Genomic DNA, 25,902 nt, shown 5'->3' on the forward strand with positions numbered 1-25,902 from the left:
AGCAGGCAGGACCCCCTCTCCCCAACTCACCCCTGCCCCTCCCCTCCCCAGGAAAACCACATCCCAGGAAGCAAAGAGCCAGAGCTCCAAGGCAGTCACATCCGTGCCCTCGCAACCCACCAAATCCCCCATATGGGGGGACACAGTGAAACTGGAGATCCGAGCTGAGGATGCGGGGCAAGAAGGTGAGGCTGGGGGCCGGTGCGGAGGGTCCGTGGGAGTGGGTGTCAGCACAACTCCCCCACAATCAGCTGGAAGCCACCTGAACACCTGCTTGGGCTCGGCAAAAAGCATTTTAAAGAAAAAAAATTCATAATACTGTCACGCCTCATCTTCCCAGCCTGCTTGCAAAACGATTGTTCCACATAAATGAATTTTCCAAACAATGAAAGCTGATCTTTTTTATGGCCGTTGTTATTATTTTCGTGGCGGTTATTACCGCCGTTGTCCATCGAAGCGGCACTACCGGCTTCCTGGCACGTCCCCACACACCGCTCTTGGAAAGTCACAACCTCCCAGGAGGGCGGTGCTGTTCCCCTTGCTGAGATGAGGAAAGAGAGGTTCTAGGCATTGAAATGACTTGCTAAGGGTCAAGATATCAGTAAGCAGAGGGCCCTGGACTCAGCTTTGCATGTTCCATCAACCCTTTGTTCAAAGTGCCTCAACCTGATTTTTTAAATTTTTATTTCGAAGTCACTAGAACACATCCTTATCTGCACCTAGTCCTCCCCTGGTCGCTGCCCACCGCTAGGAAGTGGTGCCCCACGGACTGGGTTCTGCTCTCGTAGCAACTGCGTAACAGTTCTCTCTTTTCCACCCTAGAAGCCCCACCAATTCCCTAATTTGGGTAGATTCTAACATTAGCAGGCAAGTAGGTTTTGCAAGGTGGCGCTCAGACAGAGCCCCCAGGTACCCCATGCATGCATGTGTGCCCACACTTGCGTTTTCCCCACTGACTGTCTGTCTGACACCCACTCTCAGATGAGAGCTCAGCTTGGTAATGTCCCCATAGAGCCAAGACGTGCCCTGTGACACCTCTGGCCTCATCTAGCTGGAAGAACCCCAGTCTCCCTTCTTGCAGGTGGCTCCTCCCCGAGAGGACAGACTCTGCCTCTCCCCTTGAACATTGTTAAAAACAAAACAATAAAGGGAAATCTCCCAGGGATTTAAACGGAGCTCCTCATTCACTTCACAAAGAGCAAAAGGCTCTCTCTTACATTCAGGCTGTGGGAGCGGGAGAGCAGAGAAGAAGCAGGGGAGGGGAGCCTCGATAAAAGGGGAAGGAGCTAGACCTAGGTTGAGACAGAGAATTTAATTTTTTCTGCATATAAAGGACAGGTGGAGCTGTTGGGAGGGTTGAGAAAATGCAAAAGAGGAAGAAAAATAGACATGGGATTTCATGAAAACACACATGCACAAGCCTGTGTGCGTGACCTTGTGAGTACCTGAGGGCTGGCCCATGTGCATGTGGGAACGTTGTATGTGTGAGTGCAGGCTTGCATCTGTGCCTGTAGGATTGCATATGTCTATGCACAGTACATGTGTGTGTTGGTGTTTGTGTTGGCGTGTCTGGCTGTAACACTGTGTTGTGCATCTTCCTGGATGTATCTGGTGTTTGTGTGTGCCTGACTGTACACGAATGTCTGTGTGTGTGCATGCATGCAGACACACATGCATTTGTTTGGCTGATGGGTTGTTGGGGGTTGTAGTGCGTGGATCTGAGTTGGAATCCTGCTCTGGGCTTCAGACACCTGGGGTAACTAGAGGAAGAGCTATGAGAAGGTCAGTGGCCTTGGGGCACCTCTATCAGCAGAGAAGGGGCCAGGACTAGCCACAGGTGGAATGGGAGAGTGGGGCGGCCCCAGGGCAGGCAGGGAATATTAGCAGGCATCTCTTTGCAGATTGAAGTAGCTGGATGCTTGTTTGGAACCTGGTTGGAACTGGTTGCTGTGGTGATGTCTGCAGGGGGAATGGGGGAGATGGGGGTCAGGCCAAGAGGCGGAGGAAGGGCTCAGGGAAGCTCGAGAATGTGTTAATGAAAAGCGAAGGGGAGTTTCAGACCCTATGTCAGGGCCACAGCAGGGGGGCAGCAGGAATGGCTTGCTGGTCTCATGAAGGGAGCAGTGGGAGGCTGGAGAGGCACAGTGCCTAGAGGAGAAGCTGATGGAGCGTGTTGACAGCGTGGAGACAGGGCAGGGAGAGTTGGCTGGCCATTTCCCAATTGCAGTCCTCTGCTGGCCGCCCACACAGAGCCCCAGAGGTGGGGGTGAGGGCAGGGGCAACGCGGGGCACTCACCTCTTCCTCTGTCTCAGCAAATCCTGGCCAGTTCTGGGGATTCGGTGCTCCTGGGGAGTGGGCGTGAGAGGAGGCAGCCTCCAAGCTCCTGCTGTGGCTTTGGCTGGGAGCACTGGAACCTACCAGCAGAGTTTTCTCAGGTATGCTCAGGGCTGGGTGAGTGTGTGGAGAGGATACAGATGGTTAACAAGTAGGAAAATAGTGACAACCACAAGGAGCATTTGCACACATTTTTATAGCTTGAAAAACATTCTCCCATCCCTGTAACAATCCAAAGGAGATGGACAGGGTCTTTCTTTTATTTGAGTATTAACTTTGTTATTTATTTAAGGTATGTATTAAAGTATTAGCTTTAGATTATTGAAGTATTTTGCATAGCAGGAACATTATGCTCAGAGAGGTTAAGTGACTTGCTAAAGGTCACAGAGCAAATTGGTTTCTTGATACCAGAACCCAGATCTGCTGGCTCCAGATCCTTGCTTTTCTCTACTTTCTTCAAATCAACCTCAAGACCTTCCTTGCCCTTTCCCTCCTCTTTCCTTTGAGCATGGATCCTGTGTGACCAGCTCTTCAGGGAGCTGGCAAGCCTTTCCTTCTCTGCCTCCAGGGTAGCTGTGGGGAGGATGGAGAAGAGTATTCAGCAGGGCCCTCAACTTCCTTCCTACCCAGGTCCACGGGAGCCGCACAGGTTGGCGCTGTCCCTGGTGCTGAAATGCCCTGTGTTCCAGGGAAGAGGAGCAGAGGGCAAGCGGCCGCCTTTTATTTCCTTCTCTCCTCTATGTCCTTCATTTCTCCTCTGTCCTTCTCTTCCTTTCCTCCTTGCTCATTTCCTCCTCCTCAAATCCTATGCTTCCAGAGTGGGAAAAAGCTTCAGGGTCACCAAACCCAGCCTCTCCCATCAGTTCTTCATGAATTGTGTGATGTTAAGTTAGGTGATCCCTCTGAGTGCCAGTGTCCACATTTAACAGAGATGGTGGTGCCTTCTTGGGTGGTGGCGGGGATTTGTTGGAATAATGAGTGAGGAGTGCCCATTCCCGTGCCCGGCATGCAGTAGGTGCTCGCTAAGCAGCACCATCACAATTATTTCTGAGGAATTGGTGTTTCTGTCAGAGTTCATCCCAAAAATCATGCCATTATATGACAAAGTGCAATCTCCTTGCCTTGGTGGTGCATTGTTCTTAGCGCTTAGACTGGCTTTCATTTTCTTGAAGTATACTTTTATTGATATTTGAATCAAAGGATTTCTTGGGCAGATCATTGTTCCTTACTGAATCTCAGTTTATGCATCGGCATCATGTGGGAGATGATCCTTCCCCTTCCTGCCTGAGAGGCTGGTGAGAGGAAGGGGCCTTTTTCCTGGGAAGAGGTGCTACTCTTGCTTGTGTGTGTGTTTCTGTGTGCGCACAGGTGTGTCTGTTGCCACAGGTGGCTGGGCTGAGTTCTGACCCACAGGAGAGAAGTGCACCTTTGAGCCCTAGGAGCACCGGGTAAGGGGCCTTGCCCTGAGCAGGAGGCCAGGCAGTTATGTGGAGCTGTGTCTCTGCACATATCTACATGCACGTGTTTGTTCTACCCAAGTGCAAGTGTGTTAACTCCTCAGTGTGACTCCCTTGCTCTCAGCAATATCTCTCATCTCTCATTGGCTCACGGCAATGGAAGGAAGGTGGTAAGCTAAGCTCTGTCCTGACCCTGTTCCCACTTCTCTCTCCAGATGTGCTCCTTAAAGTGGTGGACAACAAGCAGAAAGAAGAGCTGTTGTCCTACCAAATCCCCATCAAGTACCTACATGTCTTCCACCCCTACCACTTTGAGCTGGTGAAGGTGCGTCCGAGGCCTGGGCTCTGCGCCCACGTGAGCCTGGAGTAGGCGGGAGGGGCTCTAGCATCTCCTTGAGTCCATGTCCATCCCTCAGTATTGACAAATCTAGGGCTAGGTGGGGTTCAGGAGACACAGCTCCTGGCGAGTGGACAGGAATGCTTTCCACGAGAATTTCCATATTAAGTGAATACCCTAAATAAAGATGTATTCTGATTTAATATATGTAAAAAGAGGAAAGTGTATTTAAAAATCAAAGAAACATAGTCTTTCCAGGGCATCTACTATGTTCCAGGACCTGTGCTAGGTACTTGACAAACCATCTCTAATCCTTAAGGGAAATTTGCAAATATGGGACAGAGACTCAGGGAGAGTGTGCCTCTCACCCTCTGTGAGTGCAGAGTCGAGGGTGAACCCAGGTCATGACATCTCCCAAGTCAGTTCCTTCCATGCCCAGGAGAGTCGGGTATGTGAGGGATAAAGCATTCCCTGGAATGCACCCCTATAGTCGGCAACTGGGAGTGAGCCTGGATGGAGGAACCTTCCAGGCCCATTGACTGCCTGTCCCCACCCTACCCCGAGAGCTGATTGATGGAGGGCAGAATCCACCTCCTATTGCTCAAGTACTTATTTAGTGCCTACTAAGTGCCAGGCACTGGGCCAGAGATGAGCAGAAACATTTCCCCTGCCCCTGTGTATAGTCCAGGACTCTTCGGTAGTTTAGAGAGAAGAGCAATTTGAAGTCAGATAGTCTGGCTTCAGATCCCAGGTCTGCTGCCTATTGGCTGGGAACCCAACCCCAGGCCTCCTTCCCCATCATTATACCTCCTAATATGGTCATTTGGAGGATCAAGTGCAACAAAGGCTCAAAGACCTAGCAAGGTGCCCAAATGGGGTTAGTTCTCTTCCCTCACTTCCCCCAGGCCCCAGCAATGACCTTCTATCCCAAAAATTCTTCAGTCACGGCCCAGGGATCTTTACCTTCCCTGGGCCCAAAGGGAATCCCCGGTCTGGGGTGGTTTCAAGACAGGGAATCTGGGGCAGGCAGAGAAGTGAAGGCCCAGAGAGATGAGTGACTACCCCTGGACACAGCACTTGTGCTATAATTCTGGCAGCATGGCCCAGGCCTCCTGGCTCTCTGTCCACTTAGAACCCTGGCCTTGTTATCACCTCTTCACAACGGGAGCAGGCAGAGAGTGGTCCTTGTGAGGACGATGAAATATTCAAATGGAAAGGGGAAGATTTATTATATTGATCTCCTTGGAAGGGCTCACAGGGACCATGAGCTTTAATTATCAGCTTGGAGCCCCGGTGGAGCAATGCCAAGTGATTGTCGGCAGAGGGCTGGATTTATGGCCGGGGCCTGCCCCTTAAATGCTCGCCGGCTTTTGTGTCTTCTTCCCCGACCCTGACCCTAGCCTATCCCATCTGAGACGGCCGTCAATGCCACTGGCAAGACCCACCTGTTCATGACAGTTGTTCGGAAGGGCAGCCTCATCCCCCACTACGTCGGCTACAACCACACGGCTCTGGAGGTACCAGGCCTGGGGCTCTGCGGGGTGGGGGTGGGTGGGAAGGAGGTCAAGCTTTTGAGCAGGTCCCATGCCCTGTGCTTTGGCCTCCTCTGGATGTCTGGGGAAGAAAATCAAGAAGGGAAATGGCAACTGGGCCTGTCAAGAATAGCCGAAGTCATCGGCAAAGACATACTCTGGGATGCAGGGTCGATGGGGATGAGATGATGATGCCTAAATTTTCCAGCACTTTTCAGGAACACAGCCCTGGCCTGACCTCCCCTTCCTTTGCTGTCCTTGGAAGTGAGAGGAAGAGAACTTGGCCACAGCCCTGGCCCTCGTTCACAGGGAGGGTGAAGGCTCTCAAAGCCTGAGGTGTCCCTGAATCTCAAAGGGGACAGCTCTGTGCTCCCCAACTAGGCCTCTGCTCCCACCTCTCCTCTCCCCAGTCATGCCCTTTCTCAAGGACAGCCAGCGGCACACACGTTCACACAACCAAGAGGATGCCAGCAGCTTGGCCTTGCTGTCCCCGCCATACCCCATGGGGAGGGGCCACGTCCCCCAAAACCAGACAGAACCTTGGGTCTGCAGGGGCAGCTATGGGCTGCCCCCCTCCCCAATCTGTTTGTAGAGGTCAGAACACAGACCCAGGAATCTGCCCCCACCTCCACCACCAGCCAGCACAGGTGCCCTCGCTGCCTGAGTGGGGGCGGGGGGTTCGGCCGTGTAAGCAGATGTCCCTCCCGACGGCAGAGCGGCTGCGCAGTGAGTGAGCAGGTGTGCTGGAGCACTGTCAGCGCCTAACAGGTGTAAATTAGCAGCCCTCAGCTACTCCGCGGGAGTGCTTGGCGCAATCAGGCCTGAGGTTCTCCAGGGAAACCCCACAGGCCCTGGCCCCCACCCCATCCAAAGTGGGAAATTTCCCCCTCAAAGCTTCATTCCTCCAGATGGCCCAGGGAGAGGAGGCAGGCCCTGCGGACTGTTTTCAGGCCCGGTCAGTTCACACCTGTTTGGGCTTAGCTGACAATCAGCTGAGCTCAGCCCAGGCTGAGAGGCCTGGAGGGAGGGTGCTGAGGGGGCAGAATATGGAGGGAGGGCCCAGAACCAGCCCCCACCCCTGCGCCCTCTCCTTCCACCGAGGGCCAGAGCTGGAAGGGGGCAGAGATCCCGGCCAACCCCGCTGCATACAGAGCGCAGCCCAGAGTGGAGCAGGGACCGGCTAAGTCCCCCAGGGGCCGAGATGGACGGACCTGGTGGGGCCTCTTCCCATCACGAGCTGTGCCTGGGGCGTGACCCCTCAGCTGGGGCCGGGGTCCATCCTCTTCCTCTTCCCACTCTGCTTCCTCTGCTTCCCATGGGCACCATGCAACTAGGATCCCTACCAGCCTCCAGGACCAGCTGAGCCTCAGCCCCCCACCCCAGGCCGCGGGCCGGCGCTTCCCCTTCCCCTCCCTCGTCTCTATGCTTCTCTGTCTCTTTCATTCTCGTAAATGTAGAGTCAACCTCTCCTTCCCCTGATCTCCCCTTTTCTCCCTCAAGAATACCGTACTTATTTACCCCACAAACACGTTTTGTTTTGTTTTTAAAGATTTATTTATTTTTTATTTATTTCTCTCTCCTTCCCCCCACCTCATCGTCTGCTGTGTCCATTCGCTGTGTGTTCTTCTGTGTCCACTTGCATTGTCAGCAGCACGTGGAATCTGTGTCTCTTTTTTTGCTGCATCATCTTGCTGCATCAGCTCTCCGTGTGCGGCCCCACTTCTGGGCTGGCTGTGCTTTTTTCATGCTGGGCAGCTCTCCTTATGGGGCACACTCCTCATGCGTGGGGCTCCCCTAAAAGGGGGACACCCCTGTGTGGCAGGAACTCCTTGTGCACATCAGCACTGTGTGTGGGCCAGCTCACCACCTGGGTCAGGAGGCCCTAGGTTTGAACCCTGGACCTCCCATGTGGTAGGCGGATGCTCTATCAGTCAAGCTAAATCTGCTTCCCCCACAAACATATGTTGAGCTCAACTTTTGTTGAAAGCTGGAAATACAGCAGTGAGTAAGACAGACATGGTCCCTGCCATGCAGGCAAAACTTGGGTTCTAGTCAAAAGGACAGAAAATAAACAAGAAATAAACTATAATCAACACAAGCTATGATGATAAGTTGTATGGAAGAGACAATCTGGAGGCTGAGAGGGTGAGAGAGAGAGAATGGCAGGCTGGTAGCAGGGATTAGAGGAACACCTACTTTAGCAAGAGTGGTCAAGCGACACCTCTCAGAGATGGTGACATTTAAGCTAAAGAACAGAGGAGCCAGTCATAAATGGGGGGTAGGCAGAGGGCAGTCCAGGCGGAGGGATCAGCATGTGCAAAGACCCTGAGGCAGAAAAACAGCTGGGCATGTGGGGAGAGTAAGAGAATAAGAGATTGAAGGGAAACGGACTTGGCCCAGTGGTTAGGGGGTCCGTCTACCACATGGGAGGTCCGCAGTTCAAACCCCGGGCCTCCTTGACCCATGTGGAGCTGGCCCATGCGCAGTGCTGATGCGCTCAAGGAGTGCCCTGCCACGCAGGGGTGTCCCCCGCGTAGGGGAGCCCCACCCACAAGGAGTGCGCCCCGTAAGGAGAGCTGCCCAGTGCAAAAGAAAGTGCAGCCTGCCCAGGAATGGCGCCGCCCACACTTCCCGTGCCGCTGATGACAACAGAAATGGACAAAAGAGACAAAACGCAGCAAATAGACACAGAGAACAGACAACTGGGGGAGGGGGGGATTTAAATAAATAAATAAATCTTAAAAAAAAATAAAATAAAACCTCAAAAAAAAAAAAGAGAGAGCTTGAAGCACAAAGAGGTGGCTGGGGGCTGGCAGGGCAAGTGGACCAGCATGTACAGACCTTGGCCACCATGGTAACAATTATGGAATTCATTCTAAGCAGCAGTGGAGGTGTGGGGGTCATTGCAGGGTTTCAAGCAAGGGAGTCACATGACCCAATTCATTTTTAAGATCATTCTTGCCACCCTGTGTCCTGTCACCTGGGAGAGGAGGTGGGAAGGGGGAGGAGTGGAGGTGGAGTAGCCAGTGATGGGGCTGTTGCTCCAGTCCACATGGGAGACGATGGTGGTCCAGGAGATGGCAGTGAGAGGAAGTGGACTGAGTCCACGTGCTTTTTGGAGAGAGAATGCATAGGACTTGCTAGCAGATTTGACGTGGGGTGTGACGAAGAGGGAGGGGTCCAGGCTGACTCTGGGTCTGTCTTGAATAATCAGGTGGATGGTGGAACCATTCACTGAGCTAGGGAAAGCTCCAGGGAGGGGAGAGTTTGGAAGAAATCATATTGGACATATTAAGACTGAGATGTTTGTAGTACCTCCAAGTGGAGATGCCAGCTAGACAGATGGTTTTGTGAATCAGGAGCTAGAGAGGTCTTGGTTAGGGGTGCTGTCCAGGGGAGGTGATGAGGGCTCCTGGGGTGGGAGCAGAGAAAGAGAAGATGCTAAGGGTCGAGCCCCAAGACATTCTAACAATGACCAGTTGGGTTGAGAAGGTGAAACTGGAAATGGGGCTGAGAGAGATGGGCCCAAGAGGTATTGGGAAGGTCAGGAGAGGGTCACCACCTGGTGGTCTTTGGGGCTTTATGTAGTGTCTGCCTCCCTCCCACTAACAGGGCCCACATCTCAACCTGCTTCCTGGCCATGGCTTGGGACCCAGGACCCTGAAGGGTTGAGGAAACCTGAGCAGCAGTGGTGTTTATTTCAAGGGCAGAAAAATAAAAGAAGAAATAGGACTACAGCTGAAGGGAAAGTTGAGGGTAAGGGCTGAGAGGGTGAAGGAGAGGCCATTGGTGCATAAGGGGTGATGATCTGGGAGCCAAAGATCAGGGGCTGCTTGAGATGGCGCTGGAGGTGTGTGGGAACAGAATCCACGTCTTCTCCTTTTACCCGGCCCAGGGCCTACCATGCAGGGGTCAGTGAGTGCTGGAACAAAGCTTTGGCCCCATGTCCTATTCCCTGGAAAGCTGCCTCTTCTGCTCTGCCTTTCACAACTACTGCCCCCTGCTCTGTCTGAGCACTTGCTGTGCCCTATGGGCTGTGCTGGTGGAAGTACAGAGATGGCAGGGGGCTGGGGAAGCAGGGAGTTCCTTAGGAGGCAATGGAGGGTTCAGAAGATAATTGCAATGTGGAGGGAATGAAGACTGGGATTTGATGAAGAAAAAGGACCCAGAGATGCTGATGCCTGTGACTCCATTCCAAACCATCGGCATCTCTGGGAAGGCTCTTCTGGGAGCCAAGCACTGTGATGGGTACCAGGGGAGTCCAGGGAGACCTTGGCCATGACCTCTGACCTTGGGGAGCTCAGTGGTCAGAGAAGCCAGACCTGTTCTTGGTGTCCACAGTTTGCAAAGAACCCACAACAACAGTCTCATCAGAGACCCTCATGGCCCTGGAAGGGAGCCAGGACAAGGAGTTCTTTGCCCTCTTTGACTGATGGGAACTGGAGTGCCACCAGCACCACCACACCCTCCAGGAACCAGTGGAGGAGCAGAGATTAGAACACAAGCCTCCTGACCTCCTGCCAGGCCTGACTCATATCCCACATATTCTCCCTGAGCAAAGCTGGTGAAACAGACCCACTATGGAGTCACAAGCCAGAAACCCAAGGGCAATTGCCACAGAGAAGTCTTCTTGGAGGAGGGTAGCCTTGAGCAGGGAGCAGGGAGGAGCAGGGGCAGAGGCATGGAGGTGACGGGCCCAGGGCCACACTAAGCTCTCCTGCCTCCTCTCTCCCCAGGTCTTTCTTCGGGGAGTCAACGAGCCCCTGGTCAACAACTCCAGCCCTATGGTGGTGGTTGCCCGGGTGGTCCCCAACGACAAGGAGTTTAAGTGAGTGGGGCTGGGGGTGGGGGGCCTGGGCAAGGAGGGAAGAGGGGAAGAGGGCAGAGGAGGGGGAGAGGCTGTCACCATGGCCACAGGCTGTGATTCCAGGAGCTCTGGAAACCTCCTCTCCTCCAAGGCCCACAGGACCTGAGATCCCCGCAAGTGTCCCAGAGCACCCCATGCCTTTCCCCGGGGAGAGCTCCAGCCCACAGCGATGGGCAGCTCAGAGGGCTCCTAAGAGCAGGCTGGGGGTGCCTGACAGGAGCCGGTGTGTGGAGGAAGAGAAGGGGCCCTCATTACTGCCCTCAGCCCCTCCCCACCCGCCTCCCCACCTTGCGCTCCCCACAGCCGCAGCTCCCCCTCACCTAGCTTAGGGCCACGGACTCCAGCCTGCGGTTCTTCCCTGAGGAGGCCTAATGGTCCTCCCAGACCTTCATGACCTTTAGCCCCAACTGGGAGCCCCCTCCCTCGCCCTCCGGGTGACCTCCCTGGCTCCAGCCCCAGCCTGTCCCACTCTGCCCCCAGACTCCTTTTGGGTTTGTTCCAAGTCAGCATTCCTTATGTTGGAGTCACAGATCTCAGAGGGGGCTTCAGGCTAGTTCTGCCACTGGAGGCCACACAGCGAGGTGGAGAGGTAGTTCCCCAATGACCATGTGCCCTCTGGACCATCTCCTTGGGGGGCAGCGGCTGCCTCTGGCACTTCCACTGACTTTGATGGCCCAAGACTCATCTGTACCACCCACTGAGATCTTTAGGCCTGTGAACTCTCCTTGCTCGGTGCAGGAATAAAAATGACTGACACGTCCCCAGCCCAATCAGCTGGGCACATACACACACCCAACCTGAATCCCGCCCCTGCAGACTCGCCATGCCCCGTGGCCTAATCTAGGATTCCCGCCATGAGGGTGAGCCCTTCTGACCTGGTCTTCCAAAGAGGAGGCAGGGAAGGCCCACGTGGAAGATGGGCCAGCTGAGGCATTCAGATGTGGCAAAGGCCGCAGTGGTCAATGGAAGCAGCCCAGAGCTGCAGCCCATCTCCTGACTAAGAGGAGCTCCCCAAGGCTTGGGCCAGCCACCGGGTCACAAGGCCCAGGCCCGACCTAGGCAGGCCACTGAGTCCCCTCCTCTCTAGTGTCAAACTGTAGTCAAAGTGGGAGCCCCTGGCTGTCAAGCTTGGACACAGAGCAAGAGTGTTGGCCTCCCCTGAGCACAGTCTCCTCCCCGCCTCCCCAGGATCAACCAGGCAAATGGGGACCCGGCATTCGTGGGGCTGCCCATCACCCCAGTCTCCTTCCCTATCTCGTCGGTGATGAATTTTGATGTTCCTCGGGTCAGCCAGAATGGATGCCCTCAGGTATGGCTCTTTCCATTCACACTCTTGTAACTCACCCACTCATTCACCCATACATCCATTCATTCATTCATTCACTCGGCCATCCAGTCATTCATGTGGCTGTTGAATAAGAGCTTACTGAATCCCCCCTGCATACCCAGTGCCATGCTTGTCTGTGCCCTGGAGAGGCAACGCTCAAGGAACCTTAGGTCTGGTCATGTGAAAAAGTTACACATCAACACAAGAGCATGTATAATCTAATAGCGAACCAGGAGAGACCATCAGCTGTAAAAATCAGAAGAGAGAAGGACATGAAGCCTAGGGCTTAGGGAGGGCAGCCAGAGACAGGTGTCTTGAATTGTGAGTAGTAGCAGGGGAGGTGCAGGGCAATTGAGAGCAGCAAGAGCAAAGCCAGGGAGGTGGGAATACAGATGGCATGGTATGTGTCAGTGTGGGAGAGGAGGGCGGGATGCTTGTGTATGTTTGGGGGGCTGAGGGGAGGCAGATCAGGGCTGGGTCCAGGGGATCAGCCCCTGGTCTGAACGTCAATGGGAGTTTGCCCCACTCATATGTCCTAACATTCCCAGGGGCTTCGAAGAAAATGGGGCATTTTGGGAAGTCCCTCCCGTTGTCAGTCCACTCCAGAGCCCCAGCCTTCATTTAAAGGCAAAGACATTAGAAGAAGGCTCAGACAGAGTGATGGTGGCAGGGAGGGGTGGGCCAAAGGAGGACTCTAGAGACAGAGGCTTCAAACCCAAACCAATCCTCAGCCTGATTTCCCCAGAGCCATCTCACACATGGCCCTGCATATGCCCAGAAAATTATGAACCAATCAGCAGGCAGTCCCAAGGGGCAAGAGGCGCTGCCTGCTTTAATGAGGGAGCCCCCACCCCAGCCCCGGGCCCTCTCTGGCTGCCTTTGCTGCCTAACTGGTCTGGGTGGGGGAGGTGCCCCTTGCTACAGAGAACTGTCCCAATGCCTTCTGTGTGTGGGGTACACGAAGCCAGAGGTCCAGTGATGGCAGGGTACTTGGTGAAAGTCCCCTGGCTCCATGGCAGTTGGGGCAGGTGGGGCACTCACTGTCAGCTGGCATGAGGGTGCCCAGGTATCAGCAGTGAGAGGACAGAGACTGCCTGCTGTGGCACAAGTGAGGGAGGGCAGGGGGGCAATGGAGTGGCAGGACCCCTACCTGGATGGGGCACCAGTGGGCAGCCCCGGGCTCAGAGCTCCCACACATCTCCTACCCCAGCCCCTCTCAGAGTTTCAGGCCCCTCATCTCTACAGTTGCAAGGATCAGGGTCGGACTAGGTCATTTCTGGGGCCTGCCCCCTCTGACATCCTGGGATGCCATGACTTCCCACATGCTGCAGCACTGTGGGTAGGGGGTTCGAGGATTCGGAGACCTGGGTTTGACCCAGCTCACCACTTGCTGGCTGTGTGACCTTCGGCAAGCTGCTCACTCTCTCTGGACCTATTGACTCCCACCTTACTGGGCTGTTAAGAGAACTTAAAGAGATAACCTGTGCAAAGCTGCCAGCCCAGGGTGGACGCTAAATGGACTCTGTCCCTTTCAGAGCTGCACCTCCCTAGTGCCGAATGCCCCTTCTGAGGCCACCTTTTTTTCCATGCTTCAACATTGCCCTTGTTCCTTTTGGCTACAAGTAGCAAACCCCATCAAGGATCGACTTAAACACTAAGGATATTTATTGTCACAAATCCCAAGAAGTCCCGAGGTAGCATCCTCAAAGTCCCGGGTCATTCCAACCCCATCCCCAATTGCCATCCTCAGCCGGCCAGCAGCTCCCGGCCAGATATGCCCAAAGACCAAGGGGAAAGAGGAACGTCCACTTCTTGGGTGTGACATCTAGGAGGAAGCAGAAGCAATCCCAGCACCCCCCAGCAGCCCTCCTCCCTCATCTCAGTGGACTGAGCCAGTCCCCGGGGAAGGCGTGACATCACCTTGTTGGATAGGGAATGGGGGCAGGAGTGGAGGAGGGGGCCACGGGGAAGGAATCGGGTCTGTTGGTCTTGAGGAAGGGAGGGCGGTGGTTGTGGGGTGGTGGGCCGCAGGGAGCCGCTGGCCATGGCGGAGGCTCTGGAGCTCTGATAAGTTAAGGGATAGGAGGGCCAAGGTCTAGCTTGATGTGTCCCTGCCTGCAGGCCCAGAATGGGGTAGGGGGTTACTTGGAAGTTGGTCCCACTCCAGCCCCCCACACCTTTGAAGGGGGTAGTTGCCCAAAAGCTGGGACCAGAGCTTCACAACAAATTATCCATTGTCTCCTTCAGCCTTCACTACAGCCTTGCAAGACATGAAGCCGAAGGCGTTTTCCCACTGGTCTCTGGGAAAACCAGAGAAGGGCAGGGAGGTGCCGAAGGGCACACAGCCAAGGAGCCCTGGCCTCCTCAAGGCCCTGTCCCCAGCATCGGCTGCTGCCGTTACTCTTCCCCAGACAGCTGGCCCTATGCTGGGGCAGAGCCGACAGCGGTGGCTGTGGGTGTGGGTGGGGGTGGGCCCAGGGGAAATGGGAGGAGGGTCAGTGGGCCGAGAGAACGACAGCTCTGTCCCCGGGGAAGGCAGGTCTGCCCCAGTGCTGGGGGTTAATGGCTTTTCTGAAGACCACAGCTGTGGGTTAATCACATTCCTTAATTCCACAGCCCTCGTGGCCTTTCCCATTAGCATCTGCAGGCAGTGGTTGCCCTGCCTCCACCCTGCACGCGGCAGCCACCAGCGCCTTCACCAGGGCCCTGGCATAGGCTTTGCGGCCATTTATCCTGGGTTCCCTGCGCCCTCCACCCTCCAGGCACACACACAAAAGAGCCGCTGGCCTGCCCTCCCGATTCTGGCGAAAGTCTGAAGGGATCTTTTCTGGGGGACTCGTCGTGGGAAACCATTCAGGGAAGGGACTGTCCCTTACCGGGCAGGCAGAGACTCGCCACCCCTTGCCTGTAGACTCCATTTAGACACATTAACAGGCTGTCGAGGGGCAGCTAGCATCCATTAAGTCAGCCTCTCCCCGCGTGGGGGGGGGGCAGCAGAGCACTGAGCTGCAGGTCCTCCTGGCGTGCCCTGAAGCTTGGCGGATGTCCCAGGCCACGTGGATGTCTGTCTGGAACGCAGACATGGAGCTCAGGAGAAGGGGTGGCTCTGGGATAGGCATGGTTTGGGGTCCACCCTGAACCAGCATCTCTGGTGGCCAAGTGGCTGGTGCTGTGATCCCACCAGACCTAACCCCAGGGACCCTCCCATCACCCCCTCCTTGTCTCAGTGCTCGTACCCCGATAGCCCTGAAATGACAGCAACCCAGGTCCCCCAGGGCAGAGCAGACCCAGCCGAGCCTCGGGCTGGGCCCAGAACTGGCGCAGGCGCATTAGAGTGACAGGCGTCAGGTGCAAGGGGCGTGGCCCCATACTGATAGTCCTCGATCCCGCATCAGTAACTCCTGGAGCCCGGGTGCATTTGTGCTGACCTTTTAGAGTGATGACTGGTTCCCACAGGGGAGCGGGAGGTGGGAGCGGCTGCTCCTGTTGCTGACAGCCCCTGGCTGGGGACAGGCGAGGCTGGGCTGCCACTTGGAAGGTCTGCGCTGATGACCCCTGCCCTTGCCTGCCTATGCTTGCCCCGTCCCCCGTTATTCCACCCCTCCAGCCTGGGCAGATGCTGGGCCTCCATCCAGAGTGCCCACCTCTCTCTGGGGTCCTCCGTTCAGGAGTCCCACCTCCCACTTCTGCTCGTGCTGTCTTCCTGGCCACAAGCATTCCTGCAGAGCCTTCCTCTCGTCCTGCTTCCTTAACTAGGCTTTTCTGACCGCCCACAGGAGCGTCTCCTCTGGCCCTCTTATTTGGGGCATAGAGTTAATGCCGTCTTGTTGTGTTTAAATACCACCCATGCGCGGGCCCTGCTGCTGGTGTTCCACCAGCCCCCTGAGTGCTCGATGCCCCGCGTCTCAGGCACTCGGGGTGCAGGGTCCGAAGACCTGCGGTGGCCTTCTGGGAGGGCTGGGGGCCCGAGCGTGGCGGGGAGGAGCTGGTGGCAGGGGCAGAGGTCCTGTCTGACTCGGCATCTGTAACCCCACCAGCTACGGGTGGGAGCAGTGGGGCAGCTCTTTAGGAAAACTGCCTACCAATAGTGGGTCAAGTGCCTTAAAATAAGCATGTCCTTTAACTCAGCGATTCCATTTAAGGTGCTTGCTCTAAGGAAATAATTTGGGATACAGAGATCACTGAGAAAGGATGTTCAATGCAGTATTATTTATTGTTAGAGAAAATGCAGGGAGCGGAGGTGGCTCGAGCCATTGGGCACCTCCCTCCCACATGGGAGGTCCCGGTTCCGGTTCCTGGTGCCTCCTAAAAAGAAGACGAGCGCACCACGAACAGACACAGAGAGTAGACAAGGGGTACAAAACAAGAGGAGGGGAAGAAATAAATTTTTTTAAAAAGGAAATAGGAAGGAAGAAGCCAGGCTACTTGGTCATGACAGAATATCCTGCAGCTACTAAGTCACGGGTAACAAGAGTCTGTCACTCTGGATATGCTTAGGTTTTCATGGTCAATGAAAAAGGCAGGATGCTAGGATGACAGTTAGATACAAAACAGACATAAAAGAAAACTAGAAAGCAGCACAGTCTTATGAACAGTTCTCTTTAGTAGTAAGTATATATATACATCTTTCCTTCTCTCCACTTTTCTGTATTTTCCAAAATTTACTCAATAAGTGTGTGTTGTTTTTATAGTTGACGCAAATGTTTGTGACATATATAGACTTGCACACAACCTAAAATCTAGACATCCCTTGTCTTGGGAGAAGCTGTGGCCACACCACCTTCTCCCACCATCTCCTTCCAGCTGTCCAAGCCTGGAGGACCCCCGGAGCTGCCCCTGTGGAATCAATCCTTCCTCTTCCAAGGCCGAGACGGAGCCACCAACTTCTCAGAAGATGCAGCGCTGGTGCTGGAGTTCTACTCCTCGACTTCAAGTGAGTGCCCTGGGACCCTGCCAGGACAGCCAGGTGTCAGGAGATCCGTGTGACTCACCCCAGGTCAGCCCCAGCTCTTTCTCCCACAGTGATGGGTGAAGGTGTCCCAGTTTCCAAGGCAACCTCCCAGGGCATCCTCCCAAAGCAGCCACTCTGGGACACACGTCACCATATAGGTCCTATCCCATAATACGTTTGTTTTTTAAGATTTTTTTTTTTTAATTTCTCTCCCCTCCCCTCCCCCACCCCCATTTGTCTTGCTCTCTGTGTCCATTCGCTGTGTGTTCTTCTGTGACCACTTCTATCCTTATCAGTGGCACTGGCACTGTGTGTCTTTTTGTTGCGTCATCTTTCTGCATCAGCTCTCCGTGTGTGTGGTGCCATTCTTGGGCAGGCTGCACTTTCTTTCATGCTGGGCGGCTCTCCTCACAGGGCGCACTTCTTGCGAGTGGGGCTCCCCTATGCGGGGACACCCCTGTGTGGTACGGCACTCCTTGCATGCATCAGCACTGTGCATGGGCCAGCTGCACACGGATCAAGAAGACCCAGGGTTTGAACCGCGGACCTCCCATGTGGTAGACGGACGCCCAACCCATTGGGCCAAGTCAGCTTCCCAATCCCATAATAAGTTGATGTGTTTTTCTTGCACCCCCTGTGCAGCCATCAGCCAGGAGGGAGGTGGGTGGATCTCTCAGAGAGCTCACAGCGTGGGGCAGAGACAGACTTCAGCTGCCGGCTGGTCCACAGCCTAAGTTAGTCAGGGGACGAAAGACCCCAAGAGCTGGAGACCATGGAGAGCCATATAAATGCCCAGAGACACAATGTTTAGGGCTGGGGTGAACTCATGAAGCCCTGAGGGGCGGAGGAGGAGGAGGGGATGTGTGCAGGGAAAGGGCAGGAGGCCGCAAAGTAGACGGGTGGTGGGAGATGGGAGAACTAGATGACCGATATGAAAGGTGGGGCCGGGATGGGAGCTGAGAAGCCCGGGGCCGGGCGCCGGCGGGAGCCCCAGCTGGTCCTCCCCCGCAGTGCAAGGCAGCGCGCCGTGGACATTCAGCCAGCCCCTGGGCATCTCCGTGTTGCCGCTGAAGAGCCACTTGTACCACAAGATGCTGTCAGGGAAGGGCCTCGCCGGACTGCACGTGAAGCGGCTGCCCATCACCGTGAGTCCCAGCCCGCCTCCGCCAGAGCCTTTGGCTCCTCACTCAGCTTTCCCCTCTGGGAGACAGACACACTAGAATTTCTGGCTGCTTTCTACAGAGGAGGCAAAGTCACAGGGAGGAGAGGGGACTCCCCAGCGGCACACAGTGACCTGTCGTGTCGCCTCTCACCGGGACACCACCGGGGAGGCTGACGGCTGTCAGGTGTGAGGAGCCTCTTCGGCCTGTGGTGAACTGCACCAGAGAAAGTGTCCCCAGGCAACTGAGGAGAAGCAGGGGGAGGTCCTCTGGAGTGGCGGGAAGAGCTCAGGCCTTACCCAGTCAGACCTGGGTTCAAATCCTGACTTGCCCTCTTCCTCGCTATGGAAGCCTGGGCAGGTCACACACTCTCTCAGGGCCTCACAGTCTCCATCTCTAAAATAGGAACAATCCTTTGTGAGGAAAAAGTGAGACAAATAAACATGATCTCTCTGTATAATAAGATAATTAAGAGCTCAGACTCAAGCTCAGGGGTTCTTAATCTTTTTTGTTCCACAGACCCCTTTGCCAGTCAAGTGAAAACCACAGACCCCTTACTAAGCCCACACTTTACTGTGTATTATTTAATAAACGTATGACACCTGCACCAACACATCCCTACAAGAATAATGTGTTTTTGAATTGCAATTCAAGCCCACAGAGCCCTGGTTAAGAACCCCTGCTCTAGCGCCAGACTGTATGGGCCAGTTCTCCTACCACTTACCAACTTACATGGCCTTGGGAAAATTCCCTAAGGTCTCAGGGCCTCTGTTTCCTTGTCTGTAAACTGGGTACCTAGCAATAGTACTTTTCTCAGGGTTGCTGTGAGTTTTATGTGAGGAAATACACATAATGCACTTAGAAAAAAATGCTGTTTTCTTAGAATTAGATGAGCTCTCAGTAAGAATGAATATCATCACCATTATCTATATACCACCTCATCCCCCTGAAATACTTAAGGCCATTCTGACGTAATAGACCTCATTAAATAGGAACCTGTGCTCTGCCAGGAGATGGGTAGACAGGTCTCCTCGTGCCCCCACCCCCGTGGGGTGGTTCGGAGGCCTTGACCAGCCAGGGCTCCCTGGTGTGGCTAATTGCTCCCTCCCCTCCCAGGACACCACGCTGAGAACCATAAATGGTGAGGCCCCCACGGTGGATCTCTCCTTCCAGCTGCTTTCCTCCGAGGTAAGGCTGCAGGTCAGGGGAGGTTGGGGCCTGGCAGCCATGTGCCAGCTCCTGTAGCCCCGCAGTGGTCAGTTACTTGCCTTGTTAGGGGCTGAGAGCCAGGGGCTTCTGGGAGAAGGTGCCTGCTGCTTTGGATGGAATTGTCTCAGGGTGAAAACCAGAGAGAAAGCTGAGATTAAGAAGAGGGGAATTGGGCGCAGAGGTCCACTCAGACCTGGGAGTTAGCCTCTAAGCCAGCCCAGGCCAAGCCTGGTGCAAGGTAAACAGAGCTGTCTGGGATATTAATTTTCCATGGCTGCATAGCAAATCGCCACAAATCCATTTATTAGCTCGCAGTTCTGCAGATCAGAAGTCTGACGGCCTGGCTGTGTTCTCTGCTCAGAATCTCACGAGCCTGAAGGCAAAGTGTTGGCAGGGCCGACTCCTTTCCAGAGGCTCTGGGTGGGAATCGACTTCCAAGCTCATAGCTCATTCAGGTGTTGACAGCATCTAATTCCTTGCAATCAGAGGACTGCGATCTTGACCCCTTGTCAGCCAGAGGCCTTGCTCAGTCCTTAAGGAGCCCGCCTTCCTTCTCCCAGGGGCCAGCAGGTACAGCCCCCTCACGCTTCAAGTCTCGTTTCGAAGGGCTCGTGAGATTAGATGAAGCCCACCCCAATAATCTCCCTATCTTAAGGTCACCTGTGCCATGTAACAGGACAAATGTGGGAGAGATAGTTCATCCCAGTCGCAAGTTCTGGGGATTAGGGCAGGGAATCTTGGGGTTCATTTTTAGGAGTCTGCACTGGGGCCTGAGCCTGCCTGGTGGATGGGCCCCGGTCCCCTAGCTCATCACACCTGGGCTCTGAGTCCAGCTCGGGCCAGTCACTTGGCTCCAGAGCACCTGGTGGGTACTGCTGGACTCTTCCACTTCTCTTTCTGTGGGGCCAGCCCTCGGGGACAGGCATATGGGCACGGCTTGCAACCATGAACCAGGAAATGCTCTGGGGTAATACCTGGCCCTATGACAATGACTTCCAGGGATGTGGGATACGAGGGATACCTGGAAAGGTGCCAACCCCAAAGTGTCTCCCCCCAACACCACCTGGGAGTGTGCCTGTGTCTCCCCATTTGCACTCCCTGGTGTGGAATGGCTGCATTGCCCTCTTTGAGACTTTTCTAGTAAAATCTACCCTCCCCCACCCCTAATCAGGTGCAGAAATGAGAGAGGAGGACACAGAAGGAAAGGAAGACCCCGGAGAAGGGGGCGCAGGGTCCTCGAAGGAAATGTCGCACATTTCCCAGATTAGAACCCAACCTTCCCGGGCTTCTACCCGGGGTCTAGAGTCTGCCAATGGTCACTGCCAGCCCCTTCCTCACCTCCCCTCGCCCCCTACGCCTTTACCGGGTCCTGTCCTGGGGACTAAAAAGAGTGTTAAGTGCCCTGGTCTGGGCCTGGTGGGCTCAGGCCGGCAACAGGCAGGTGGGCAGGACCCTTCCCCAATTGCCCAGGGGCTGGGCATAGGGTCTCCAGTGATGAATTATTCACCGGAGCTGTGCTAAGTGCAGAATTAATCCCTTTCCTTCCAGCTGGCAGCCTCACTAAATTATCCCTCCAAGTCATGCGGGAAAACGCTGCCGAATTCATTTAGCTGCTGAGTGTTTTGATCTGGGCCTTGCGATTTTAGCTTCCCCTTCCCCCAACCCCCCTCCCCCTGGAGGCGGGTATAAAACCTTTTAGTAATGGATTTCTGAGAAGAAAGGAAAAGAAAGGGGATCAAGATTGGGTGTACCAGGAAAATAGTAGTAGTGGAAATTGGGATTCTGCAGCCAAGAATTCACACACACATACACAGATCTTACATATAAACACTGTCTCACACAATTACGTTAGAATATACACACATAGTCACATACACATAGCCATGCACTCACATACCCTCCTTCTCAATGGCATACATGTTTATGTGCATGTACGTGCTCACACACCTGCAAACTGACACATTCTCACACCCGCATTGGCACACACAGAAGCTAACTCTCTGGGTAGCTTAACTGTTGATTGATAAAACTAGTGGAGAATTTGCCAATACCTGACTCACTTTGATTCTAGAATCTTAAAGACCAATCTGGGGGCTTGAAGTGCTAATACAGGTGGTCTTGGCATAGATTTCTTCTTATGTCCACAGCACCCACCCACTCATTCTTTTATTCCACATGGATTTGATCAGGGGCCATTATGTGCCAGGCACTGTGCAAGGTAAGAACTAAGATCAGCTGCCCTCGTGGCTTACAGTGGGGAGATGGAAGTGTTGGCAGCCGTGGAGCCCATCAGCCTTGAATTCACCAGCATCAAGCTTGGACCTGGGGCTCTGCTGTGTCTTGGCATCCTTTTTCCTAAGGGGTGGCAGGGGAATGCTGGAAATTGATGAACAAGTCAGAGGACATTGCAGCCAACTCTAAAGAGGTCCATCCCCACCCCACCCCCTTCCTTTACCATCCCCTTCACTGTAATGCCATCATTATCCTCCAAGAAATGGCAAACATTTATTGAGCATGCGTTATATAGCAGACAAGTTCTGAGTTTTAGGGATATTACATTGAAAAAGGAAAGAAAGGCCCTGTCTTCATAGAACTTGCATTCTTAGTGAACAGGTTGTGTGGAACAGCCAATGAACAAATAAATGTATTAGCAGAATATTGTGATGAAAACCAAACATTGTACTAGATGGAAAGTCTCTGTGACAGACAGTGCTTGGAGAGACTGTTTGGAATAGACATGCTGTCTCCAGTTATGAGCCAAGCTGCTGCGACAGAGACCAGATTCCTTCCTTTTTATTGCTCCACCTAAAGTATTGTCTGCATTTTATTGCTCCACCTAAAGTATTGTCTCTGCATTCTTTACCTGTATAGGAAGGTGAAAGAGGAAAACTGAGATAAGAGGCTTGTTTTAAGCTGGGGCCAGCTAACAGGGAGTCCCAAGTGGTCGGGAAAGTTCTTGCTAAAGGAAAAAATTTAAGAGACTGAAATGAGAGAAACCAGGCCAGATATGAGAAGATCTAAAGAAGAATGTTCAAGGCAGAGAGAACAACCAGAAAAGGACAACTTGTCCTGTTCCAGGAAGAGCGTGAAGCTCTTTATAGCTGGAGTGTGGTGAACGAAATAGTGGTACAAAAGGAAGCTGGAGATGTAGATGGGCCAGGCACATGGCTTGGTGATCACTTCTCATGATGGGAGCCATGGAAAGTTTCCACCCTAGGAAGTGACATGATGGGATATATTTTTTTTAGAAGATGATTCTGGCTGCTCAATGGATAATAAATGATAAGAGCCCATAATGCAAACAGAGAGACCAATTAGGATACTAGGGCAGAAGTCCAGGCAAGGAGATGAGGAGGCTCAGACCAGGGAAGTAACAGTGGAGACGGATGAGGTTGGACAGCTTCAAGATTTGTTTGGCAAAGGAAGAGATAACTTCGGCCCCATCCCCGCTACCACCAACTGCTTTGTGACTCATCATTCCTCACTTTGGTATGAAGTTTAATAGTTCCTAATATGCTTCCATGCACATTTTTTCATTTGCTTCTCAGATCTCTGAGGAACTCTATGAAGTTGGCCAGGTAGGGTAATAATCTCCATTTTATGGGTAATGTAACCAAACCCTTGGTAAATTGAGTGGCTTGCTCAGTGTCATGTGTCCAGGAAGTGGCAGAGCTTGGACTAGAACCATTCATTCTCTATAATTTCAACCAAACACTTTGAGCCAGGTGAACTCTCCAGCTATGATGGGGCTTATGTTAATGGGCCCTCATGGCCCCTGATCCACTTGGTTGGCAGCTCCATCTCAGGGTCATCTCCTTGCACATGGTAGATTTGCTGCAGAGAGAAAATTCTTCAGAAGAAATGACTGTATGCCTTATTTGGGCATAGATCCAGCTTAGGACATGACCTCTTTCCATGTGCAGGAGGTTTGGACACAAGGGTAATAGAACACTTTGGTACGCAGACACTCCCAACACCTACCTACCACCCCCATATCACCCCTTGTTGGAGATTGGCTCATGTCCCCCACAAAAGGCATGTTCAGGCCCCGATCCCTGGTCCTGTGGGTTGAACCCATTTGTAAATAGGACCTTTGAAGATGCTGTTAGTTAAGGGTGAGGGCGGGCCTTAATCCAATATGGCTGAAGTCCTTAAAAGCAGAGGACACAGAAAGAGAAGCCATGGGGAGCAGCTAGATGCTGGAAGTCAATGGACCCTGGAGAAGAAAGGAGAAGACACTGTCTTATGCATTGTCATGTGATGGAAAAGCCAAGGAACTCAAAAATTGCCAGCCAGCCAGAAGATACCAAGCCTAGGAGGAAGCAAGCCTTCTAGTCTTTGAAACTGCAAGCCAAGAAATTCCTGTTGTTAAGCCAACCCACTGTATGGTATTTGCTTTAGCAGCCAGGAAACTAAAATACCCATTCTCAGAACTCTAGGAACAAGAGTATTGTGGAATTTCCAAATAAGCAGGGACTGCAGAGTTCTCCTTCAACAGCCCACCCTCAAAAGATGGCAGCCTCCACCATGGGAGGTCATCCCAGCCTTTCTCCTGCTTTGCGGCAACAGGGAGCTTGCTGCTTCCAGAAGTAGCCTGTCCCATAGCTCAGCAGCTACAGCTGATAGAAAGGCTCACCTCACTTTGAGGTGCCTGCCTTCTACCCCATGATCCTGGCTCTCCTCTCTGGGGCTGCAGTGTAACCCCAACATGACTTCTGAGCTGATTCAGTAGATTCTCGCACTTCATTGGTTATCTAACACGCTTGCTAGCAGACTGGGTAGCAAAGCTTTCAGGTCTCACAGTGAATGACAAGACAAGGTCTTCTCTTGCAAGACTGCTTGGAGGTGGTTCTCTTAGTGATGGGTTAAACTTTTATCTTCTAGTAGGACTTGTCTTTGGACATTTGTGGTATAGTGTGATCTGCCTTAAGCTGGAGTTGTATGTGTAGATTTGTGTGTAGATTATGTATATAAATATACACGGTATATCAAAACTAGAAAAATGCATATACACAGAAAACTTCCCTTTATTGCACATTTAGCCGGTGTTGGGCTAAATGATCACTGAGGTCCATTAGGCCCTAAGTATCCAGGACCCTATGGCAACTCCACACATGCATGCATGCAGAAACATTTGGTCTCCTCAGTTGACCCTCTGATCTCAGCGTTTTTTCTTTGAAGATTGTGATCTGTTCCCTTGGGAGCCTCATTTCTCCAGGCTAAGCAGTTTGGCTCTTTTAATGAACTGGTTTCAAGATCCTGCAGCATCCTGGGTGCCCTCCAGCTGTAAACAGCCTCTTTCAAGTGAAGCCACAACTGACCAGGCTTGCTTGGCTGACCCTGTGGGTTGAGAGCCTGGCCTTGCACACAGTAGGTGCTTGCACAGTGTCGGTGCCTGCCTCTGTGCTTAGAAATGCACCTCCCTATGAGATGGGACAAGTTTGGGCAGTTGTCTGGGTGTTCAGCAACACTTCCCCTCTTGGGCTGTGGATTTGGGATCCATTGTCTTCATTAGGATATCTGTGAGGCTGGCCACCCCTTCCTCAGCCCACAGCCCCAAGGACTAGAAACCCACTGGCTTCCTTGGACTTTGGCACAGGGAGGGTGCATTTGAGAGGAGGTGGTATCCCCTGCTTCCCCCACTGAGGGAAGGGGCTTCTCTCCACAGTCCTGCCTGGCCTTCTCCCCTCCCTCCACTCACAGGGAGGGGCAGGGTGAATCTTTGATGTCATGCAAAGGGCTGCTCTGTTGTTTTGTTTAAGACCAAATACAAAGCTCTCTGGAAATCAGCCCAGAATGGGGAAAGTGGCTACTTAGCAAATATGGAGTGGAAGGGAGGGGAGACGTCAGACAGAACCATGCTGGACTTTTTTTTAAACTTTTGATTTTGAAATACTTTCAAACTCACAGAACAGTTACATAAATAATACAAACCCAATACAGAATTCCAATCTATACCCCCAGATTCCCAGAGCCACCAATTTTAACACTTTGCCAAACTTGCCTTATCATTGTCTACCCATAAATCTACCAAACCATCTATCTAGCCATCTAGCCATCTATCTGTCAATCCATTTTCTGAACACTTGAGTGTAGTGTTCACAGTCCTTGAACATTAATACTACCATGTATATCTCCTAAGAACAATGATATTCACTTCTGTATCCACCTTAAGGGCAGTTACCAAGTTCAAGAAATTTAACATTGATATAAAAGTTACAGTCTATATTCTAATTTTTTCATAGGTCCCAATAAAGTCCTTTTGAGCCTTCTCTCCTCCTTTGTTAGGTCCTGATCAGGCCTTTAATTGTCATTGTCTCCTTAGTTGCTTTTACTTTATATTGTGGAAACATATATACAACATATATTTTCCATCTCAACCACTCCCAAGCATACCATTCAGTGGGATTAATCACATTCACATTTTGCAGTACCCTCACCACTTTCCATTACTAAAACTTCCCTGTCTCCCCAAACAGAAACTCTACACATTAATTCCCCATTCTCCCTGCCCCAACAACCTATACTCTAATTTCTGTCTCTATGAGCTTGCATATTCTCTGATATTTTCTTTGTAGTTCTACCAAGGGGTTTAAATTTACCATCCCAAATCTGTAACAACTTATTTCACTTTGATATCAAAATAATTTCAATAGTATACACAAACTGTGTTCCTATACTCCTCCATTCCCCCACCTTTATGTAGTTCTTATCACAAATACATGCT

At 52.8% G+C, this 25,902-nt stretch overlaps 1 protein-coding gene across 5 annotated transcripts in view; it reads left to right on the plus strand.

Moving 5' to 3' along the window:
• CCDC33 (coiled-coil domain containing 33) overlaps nt 1-25,902 on the plus strand; it is a 115,386-nt gene that overhangs the window by 33,185 nt on the left and 56,299 nt on the right. For all 5 annotated transcript variants that reach the window (XM_058294481.2, XM_058294480.2, XM_058294483.2 and 2 more), the window contains 8 exons: nt 52-185; nt 4,008-4,117; nt 5,530-5,646; nt 10,398-10,489; nt 11,717-11,837; nt 16,659-16,788; nt 17,818-17,951; nt 19,083-19,154. In XM_058294481.2, the coding sequence (XP_058150464.1) occupies nt 52-185; nt 4,008-4,117; nt 5,530-5,646; nt 10,398-10,489; nt 11,717-11,837; nt 16,659-16,788; nt 17,818-17,951; nt 19,083-19,154 (910 nt within the window). The remainder of the gene's footprint in view (nt 1-51; nt 186-4,007; nt 4,118-5,529; nt 5,647-10,397; nt 10,490-11,716; nt 11,838-16,658; nt 16,789-17,817; nt 17,952-19,082; nt 19,155-25,902) is intronic.

Source organism: Dasypus novemcinctus, chromosome 3, assembly GCF_030445035.2.
Source record: "Dasypus novemcinctus isolate mDasNov1 chromosome 3, mDasNov1.1.hap2, whole genome shotgun sequence".
Classification (NCBI taxonomy): domain Eukaryota; kingdom Metazoa; phylum Chordata; class Mammalia; order Cingulata; family Dasypodidae; genus Dasypus; species Dasypus novemcinctus.